The 8,801-nt window shown below is 36.0% G+C and overlaps 1 protein-coding gene and 1 long non-coding RNA gene across 3 annotated transcripts; one reads left to right on the forward strand and one right to left on the reverse strand.

Moving 5' to 3' along the window:
- Nucleotides 1-1,830: 1,830 nt before the first annotated feature.
- LOC118981146 (uncharacterized) lies at nucleotides 1,831-5,839 on the reverse strand. Of its 2 annotated transcripts, none has more exons than XR_005065275.1 (4): nucleotides 5,754-5,839; nucleotides 5,615-5,668; nucleotides 3,743-3,835; nucleotides 1,831-3,143 (listed from the first exon to the last, which is right to left on the reverse strand). It is a non-coding gene; the product is annotated as an uncharacterized LOC118981146 (long non-coding RNA). The 2 variants fall into 2 exon arrangements; XR_005065274.1 differs by having other exon boundaries at nucleotides 5,340-5,668.
- GPR85 (G protein-coupled receptor 85) lies at nucleotides 3,408-7,204 on the forward strand. Its single transcript, XM_037037868.1, has 2 exons — nucleotides 3,408-3,576; nucleotides 4,682-7,204. The coding sequence occupies exon 2, from the start codon at nucleotides 4,851-4,853 to the stop codon at nucleotides 5,961-5,963; it is 1,113 nt and encodes a 370-aa protein (XP_036893763.1). The 5' UTR covers nucleotides 3,408-3,576; nucleotides 4,682-4,850; the 3' UTR covers nucleotides 5,964-7,204.
- The last annotated feature ends 1,597 nt before the right edge of the window (nucleotides 7,205-8,801 follow it).

Raw genomic sequence — 8,801 nt, forward strand, 5'->3', positions numbered from 1 at the left:
AAGCTTTAAGCTGGAGAAATAACACCTTAAATAAAAGATTAAAAAGTATTTTCTTAGAATGTTTTATCCTGGCCTATTAATCTCTGTATTCACCAAGAATTGTTTACATGTTGACACATATTTTTACATAAACAATGCATACAACTAAAATACTTCATTTGACTATCATGAGACTGTGCATCACTTGGGAAAAATATGAAATACCCTATTAATTTTGAAAAGAAGAAAATTGCTGTTTTAAATAAAATTACATATATTTATTATAAGAAGCAAATTACATTAGATTTCCTAATCCACTGATCAATATAGTAAATGTAACATTCCAAGAACTTGAAAACCTTTGGAGTCCTTCCAATCCAGGGTGGATAGAGTATTTTCCTGTTGTTGGCTTAGTTCCTCTACTCTTAATATAATTTTCTATGTTTAGTGATATAAGGAATCAAAGGAATTGATCAAAACAAGGTTATGATCTGAACACTTTGAAGCAATACATTTACATTTGATAACTTGTAGATTATATGAAAATGTTCTCAGTTATTAAATATATATATTTTAATCCCTATTGATGGAAGATGCAGACTTTACAGGGTGTCCAACCTTTTGGCATCTCTGGGCCACCCTGGAAGAAGAAGAGTTGTCTTGGGCCACACATTAAACACACAAACACTAATGAAAACTGATGAGCAAATAAAAAGGTTTTAAGTAAATTCACAATTCTGTTTTGGACCATGTCCATTGCCATCCTGGGTCGCATGTGGCTGACAGGCTACAGGTCAGGCACACCTGCTCCAGTACATTTAATGAACTAAATGGAAACTATCTTATTAATTTATTGAGCCCCCTTGTGAAGCAAGAAAAGGATATATCATTTCACAGCTGAAAAAGTCAAGAACTAGTAGCTATAACTATACTCATTTGCAAAGGAAAAGTATAGCCTTAATATACCCTGCGATGTGGAAATGTAAGAATATTGCATATTCATTCCCCATCTTATTTTTAAGGAATCAATACCTGTTTCTTAAAGTATATTTAAACCTTTGGATCTTGGTCCTATACATTTTGGCAGAATAAATTTTTGCTTCGTGGCCTGGCAGGACAGTCACCCTTTTAATCTACTTTTAAATAACTATTCCCTACTCCATACAACCAGAGATCAGTGCAATCATGAATACTCTGCAAATTTGTTTTCTATTTTACAGATTTTTAAAAATATGAAACTGATGAAATAGCTCTTCGCCAAGTACATCGAGGCACTAACTGAGAAATAAAAAAAGAACAAATTGAAAATATTTGACATTACATAAAAATGCATTTGACATTTCACTTAGAAATTGTAAGCCATCATATAGTTTTGATTTCTTCTGAATTTGTTTGGCAGAAAAGAGTGTTTCACTTGAATAGAAATGTTGTTACTCCAGTATTACTGTAAGATTGATTTTTTCTAGATTAAAGGAATGCCAGAGTTAGGTGCTTTATATATTTTTCTAACAACAATTAAAAAATAAAAAATAAAGAAACAAGAAAAAAGAAAACAAATCAATATCTATATTTTAGTGGATTTAGGACATCCCAAAACAAATTAGGAAAATTTAACATCATGTCAATATTACCAACATAGGACTTTGTGTTGACATCATGACATTGAAGTTATCATTTTTAAACTTTAAAAGGAAAGCTTTACCTTGGTATAACCAAAAGAAACACAATATGGAAATTAACCCATACTGTCTGTGTGCAGATTGGCTGAAGCTCCCCAGAGTGTCACATTCTCACCAACAGTGAGGTATTTACCACTGTTCAAAGATCAAATTATTACTGTAAAGATCTTTATTTTTTCTGTTTCATTAACAGATAATTATAAAAGAGCAAGCATGTGTGAAGAGAAGTAGACGTTTTACACTGGGAATTCATGAAAGCAAGTCTGCTAGTTTTGGGGAGGTGAGGAGTTGTTTAAGATCTTATATTACCCCTACAACAATATTGTTCCGAAATGGTAGAATAAGGAAATGCATGATTCCAGAGTCATCCATAAGAACCCAGATGTCAGACTGTATGGTGTGCTGTGGTAGCATTGGACATTTTGGGCAGATGTAAGCCTTCTTTTTTTCAAATTTTAGAGAGAGAGAATGAAACATGATTTGTTGCCCCACCCATCCATTCTTTGGTTGATTCCTGTATGCTCCAGTACCAAGGGTTCACACCCTAAACCCCAAGCTCCGAGCAACTGAACTACCTGGCCAGGTCAAGTTTTATGAATTCCTTGTATTCTTGGTATTTTTCTTCGGTAATAACAAAGGGGAAAAAGGGAAACCATACACAACTGCTTTGACATTACCAATCTACTGGTAAGTCTTAGTTGCAAGAAGGAAAAAGAAAAGCTATCGCTCAGTGAGTTGAAATACAAGGAATAGTCATTTATAATTGGAGATTTTTCAGTCATATTTGTTAAGGTAGACGGATCTAAGTTATTTTGCAGTTGTCTGAATTTAGCTTCTCCCTACTTAATGCATATTTGCGTTAATTTGAGAATAGATGATAAAGACAGGGCTGCCTTATTCCCCATTGACAAGATTTTTCTTAACTGTCCCTTAAAAACTTATCTCTCCCGCTCGCCCTCCCCTCTCTAATTCTCTTTCTTCCCCATCCCCAACTAACCGACAAATTTATAGGTGAGCTGGGGAGATCATTTAAAAAGAAACCTTAAAAAAGATTCCAATGCTTCTAACCACTCTTAAAGAGGAAGGGAGAAAACGTTCAGGGAAGGCGAGGGTTCCAGCACTACAGGAAAGGTGGCCTTCTCGAGCGCTGCACTAAGGAAGTGTAGGCCTGAGTTCCTGAGCGAATCTTTCCAGTCCCCACTTCCCAGGCGGGTCAGAGTAAGTTCAGAAGCACCCACAATGATACAAAAGCCTAATATTGGAAATTAAACAGGATGGGACATTCAGTAAATTTTGCCAGTTCTGGAAACGGTCTGGGCTCTGGTTAGCTTCACCAAGGCCCTGTTGCGCTTCTCTCCGACCTCGCCACTACCCCTGCTTTACTGCGGGAGACTTGCCGCTGCGACAGAAGAGGACGCTGCTGGAGCTCAAGGAGGTTCCAGCGCGCAGGCGCTGTCCAGCCTTGCCTGTCTGCTCCCGAAAGCACTAAGGCCAAAAAAAAAAAAAAAAAAAAAATCAAAAAAAAAAAAAGCAGAGAAAGAAAAACATCAGCAATTTATAGAAAGAAGCAATAGTCTGTCGGGATATCCAATATCAACAGGTAGGAGAACATACTCTCAGTTAAGTTTGGTGGTGGGGGGCGTGGGTGCTCACAGTGTTCATGAAACTGCAGGTTTGCCGGGAAAGAGCACTCTCTCACCCCCACGCAGGTGGTGTTTTTGTGTGTGTGTGTGTGTGTGTGTGTGTGTGTTTAAACAATAAACTGCATAATGGAAGTACATCAGACAATGCATCTTCAGTAGGGCTTATTCAAAGCCCCATTTCTGGAAAGCTTTACAAGGCTGACGAATATCAGACTGAGAATCGCTGGGAACAGTTCCCTTGCAGCACAGAAGCAATCTTCTCTCCCCATCTTCGCGTATGTAATGCATGTCTCTCTCCCCTCCTCCTTCTCCACCCCCCATTATAAATCCAGGGGTGGCGGATTTCAGGTTTCATAATGTTGCATGTTGAGATCAGTATTTACCCAGGAATGTATCAGAGGGGAAATTAAAATCATAGAATGCAGTTTTGCCTGGGCTTACCATCAGCATATTCCTAGCAAGTGAAAAGTGGCAAAGGAAACATGTTTAGTGGGAGTAACAGAAGCTGATTTCCCTCATGTGGTCCTCAGGCACCTAGGAGAAAATGTACGTTTTCTTTTAAAATGTAACCACTTTAGATTTGCAACACAGATTATCAAAGTAAATGGAAAGGCTTAATTGCCCAAGAGATACAAGCTCATATTAAATTTATTTGAATCCAAGCATCCAAAATTTAAAAATAAAAGTGTATTATTTCTCTGGGTGTGTCTTCCTGTCCAGTCTTTACACTAACCATTTTTAATAATTGTGTGTGCTTAAAAGAGAAATGATTTGCCAAAACTAAGGTGGGGTAGGCTGGGGGAGGGGTGACAAAAGATTAAATCGCATCAAATTCTGGGACAAGTTCCTATTAATTTAGAAGTCCAGTGTTTATGCTTTAAATTATGATTTAAATCAACAAATATTTGTAATATGCAGCATGAATAGTGACATGAGTTAAAAGACAAATATTTTGCAAGGGTTCTTTGGATCTAAATCAGCAGAGATGCTGCCTATAAAATGCTGACAGATACTAATAGACCTCAAATAAATGTAGGTAGTCTCTTCTCTGTCTCCTATTATCAATCTTGTAGATTCCTTTGCAATCACTGACTAATTCCTGGACTGGCATATTTTATGATTATGGAACATTATTCCTTTTGTCCTAAAGGTACCTAATAAAATGTATGTTCTCCAAAATAGGAACATTTTTCAATTTACCTAGCTCAAAGACTTAAGCAAGCTAATGCTCTGGAATCTCAAGCAAAAATACTAAAGCAAATAATATTATTCAAAATTAAAACTTTATTTACTTCCCCATAAATCAACAGCTTTATGTTAGCACTGCCTGACATTATTGCTTGTTAACTTAAGAACTGATAGCTCTTTTTTTCCCCCTAGATATTCTGAGGCAAATCAAATGGAAGAAAAGAGAAGCACTACTGCAGATTGGATCAGTTCTTTATAGGGATTACATTTTCAGTAAAAAAATGCATGGATCTATCTTTTCCTTGTTTTATCTAGATCATGAGACTTGACTGAGGTTGTAATCTTGATCTTCCATCCATCTATGGCGAACTATAGCCATGCAGCTGACAACGTTTTACAAAATCTTTCTCCTCTAACAGCCTTTCTAAAACTGACTTCCCTGGGTTTTATACTAGGAGTCAGTGTGGTGGGCAACCTTCTGATCTCCATTTTGCTAGTGAAAGATAAGACTTTGCATAGAGCACCATACTACTTCCTCTTGGACCTTTGCTGTTCTGATATCCTCAGGTCTGCAATTTGTTTTCCATTTGTATTCAACTCTGTTAAAAATGGCTCTACCTGGACTTTTGGGACTTTGACTTGCAAAGTGATTGCCTTTCTGGGGGTCTTGTCCTGTTTCCACACTGCTTTCATGCTCTTCTGCATCAGTGTCACCAGATACTTAGCTATTGCCCATCACCGTTTCTATACAAAGAGGCTGACGTTTTGGACGTGCCTCGCTGTGATCTGCATGGTGTGGACTTTATCTGTGGCCATGGCGTTTCCCCCAGTTTTAGATGTGGGCACTTACTCATTCATTAGGGAAGAAGATCAATGCACCTTCCAACACCGCTCCTTCAGGGCCAATGATTCCTTAGGATTTATGCTGCTCCTTGCTCTCATCCTCTTAGCCACGCAGCTTGTCTACCTCAAGCTGATATTTTTTGTTCACGATCGAAGGAAAATGAAGCCAGTCCAGTTTGTAGCAGCAGTCAGCCAGAACTGGACTTTTCATGGCCCAGGAGCCAGTGGCCAGGCAGCTGCCAATTGGCTAGCAGGATTTGGAAGGGGTCCCACACCACCTACCTTGTTGGGCATCAGGCAAAATGCAAACACCATGGGCAGAAGAAGGCTATTGGTCTTAGAGGAATTCAAAATGGAAAAAAGAATTAGCAGAATGTTCTATATAATGACTTTTCTCTTCCTAACCTTGTGGGGCCCTTACCTGGTAGCCTGTTATTGGAGAGTTTTTGCAGGAGGGCCTGTAGTACCAGGGGGATTTCTAACAGCTGCTGTCTGGATGAGTTTTGCCCAAGCAGGAATCAATCCTTTTGTCTGTATTTTCTCCAACAGGGAGCTGAGGCGCTGTTTCAGCACAACGCTTCTTTACTGCAGAAAATCCAGGTTACCAAGGGAACCTTACTGTGTTATATGAGGGAACATTTGTAAATCTTTAACCTTGTGAAACACTGACCTTCTCTGTTAAGCAGCCATGGCCTGTAGCCACATCTTGAGAAGAAAGTAAAGGATGGGATTAGTGGTTATAATAATTTGGGCCACATTCAGCAGTCTTTGTAATCATTCAACTATAATTTAATTTTTAAACTCAGAGTGATCTTGCTGACTGCCCATGAAGGTTTGCAATTAAGAAAGGACTGAACCTCAACCCTAAGTTTCTTTATGTGGGTGAAATCTAGATAATATAATTAACTGGTGCTAAGTATAAGTGCTAAATCACTACTTATGAAAAATGTCAAAAAATTAGTATTGGTCATCTTAATAAATTAAGTTGACATGAAGTAAATATAATAATAAAAGCAAATTCTAGAAGTTTGAAGTTTTAAAAACATTTCATACTATTATTGTTTCATGAAGTCTAAAATATTTGAGGACTTAAAGCAATGTAATCCACTAAAGATATACCATGAATTATTGGATTATCACACTTTTTGAAAATCACCTTGTAAATTTGGAGGAACATTCCAAAGCAGTGTATGGGTTCAAATTAGAGTTTACTTTTTAAATTAATACCTTACCATTTCTAATTATCACTTTCCTTATCTACTAGTTAAATTGCTAGCATTGAACTGTATTATGTGGTTCTTCTTGATTGAGTATAAAATTTTTTCAATTCATTTTTATTTTGCAAATACTAGATATTGGTCTGGAAGGCAACATTAATGGCAGCAACCAATCGCAATGAGCAGTTCTAATAATTCAAAATAAACACATGTTGCCTTAAAGAGTTATCTAGTATATTTCATCTTATTTAGCCCCGAAGCAAATAGTCAAGGGAAGTCAAATCAGTAATGGTCATGGTCATGCATCTGGAAGTACATGGAAGATCATTAATTCTCTTTTCCCTTGTTCTCCACATGGTTTAAAAATTAAGGTCTACATCACTGGGATAATGAGATATTCTTCTGAGGTGTGCTACCCATTCTGGTGTGTTCTAAGAACCAGGCAGTTAATATATGTTTATATTTTAAGTCAGCTGTTAAGGGGAGAGCACAGCCTTAGTATGAGATCCTGCACAATTTGTGAAGTGTTTATTCTACAGAAGGCACAGTCCTGTTTCTACTTTCTGCACATTCAGTGTATTGGTCATTTATATTATTTCAGATTTAACTTGTGAAAGCTTGTAATATGATTTCTGATAGTTTAAAAAATATATTGGAGTCTGAATCTCATTCTTTAAGATACAGATGTGTGAATTGCAATATAAAGTTGCATTTGCCAAAACTTACCTGTGTGGCCTGTTACTTTTCTTGGAATGTATTTTACAGTTTTTTACAATATTTTTTTAACCTAGAAAGCAGGCACAAACTAAGAAGACTAGCTTTATTATGGTTTTGATTTTTCTTGTTTACTGTACTCTAAAAGTAGAAATGTATTAATGATAGGGAGTATAAAGCTGATAAACCAACAAATTATATTATCAATAAAAGCATTATTTGATAGTTTGTCATAATTATACTTCTATTTATTCTTATAAGCTAATAATATAGAAACTTTTATACCTGCTTTTTTGGTTGGTACAGAATTTTGATATAAATACCATGTTTTAATTGTGGCAGAGTAGAAATGTTGGGTTCTATGTATTTAGCTTGTAAGAAGAGTGATTTACAATAATGTCGTGACAAAGCCAGAAGAGATGTTATTGTTCTTATTTCTTTGGGTTTTTTTGTACTTGAAAAACAAGTTTAGAAGTATTGGAATAGAAATTTTTATTGTTATAGTATATCTGTAAAGAGAATATAAATATAAATAAGGGAAAATAACAAATGTCTCAGTTATACAATTACTCAGTTTTGTTCATATAAAGACAGCTCAAGCTGTGATTTAGTGAGGACTCAATTTGACCTCATTTTTACTTTATACCAAATTTGATTGGATATGAGACAAAGTTTAATGTTCAACACTGGGTTGCATCTAGCAATAAAGTCCTCTTGTTGGTACTAAAATCATTATCCAATATACTACAACAAAAGAAATGACAATCAAAAGTTATTCTGGTAAAATTATATGTACAACTCAAAAAAATTACAGTAGACATAATTACAGTGATCTTATTTATAGAGAGCTTTGCTCAGAGATTCAAATATCACCAGCAATCAGGAAAAAATTCAGCAGTGATCTTGAGGACAAAGAGAAACTAGGTTTTATCAACACTTGATTTAGCTTAATCACCATGTTCCTTGTATTTTTGAATCTTAAGTTCCATTGTTAATACTATACACAAAATCACAACAAAAAATGGGTGTTAAAAGTTCTCATGTCCTGACTGCACACTTACACAAGAGAGATATTTCAGTTCCTTCAAGAGACCTAGAGGTGTCTTTTTTCCCACTCTTATACCTTCCTGCAAGTTAGCATGAACACACCTAGGTAAAGGAAGGCACTAAGATGCCTGCTCCCATGATGGTCAAGCAAAGATGGATATAACCTGTGAAACAATATATCTCTTATTATTAAAATATGTTACTCCCTCAGTATTTTTATTGGCCCTTATTGGAGATATGCAACAAAACTCCCTAATCTATCAGCTGAAAAGTTTACTTCTGTTGCAAATATAATTAAACATATTTACTATTGTAGATATACATTCCTTTTTGGCCTGTAATAGTGAGTTGTGTTGCAACCAGTGTTGATAGTTGAACACTTATATGTATACCCCATTAAATTTACCTTGTTCCCTTCTTTATTTTATTCCACCATTACCATAGACTGTACTGTTATTAAAACAAGCAAAAAAGACCAAACTTATATTGGT

The sequence above is a fragment of the Sturnira hondurensis genome, unplaced genomic scaffold (genome assembly GCF_014824575.4).
Source record: "Sturnira hondurensis isolate 20B ecotype Veracruz unplaced genomic scaffold, ASM1482457v3 Scaffold0023759, whole genome shotgun sequence".
Lineage (NCBI taxonomy): Eukaryota > Metazoa > Chordata > Mammalia > Chiroptera > Phyllostomidae > Sturnira > Sturnira hondurensis.

Excerpts from the sequence above, each read along its gene's own strand:
- GPR85 (XM_037037868.1), top strand. The coding sequence starts at position 4,851 with ATGGCGAACTATAGCCATGCAGCTGACAACGTTTTACAAAATCTTTCT.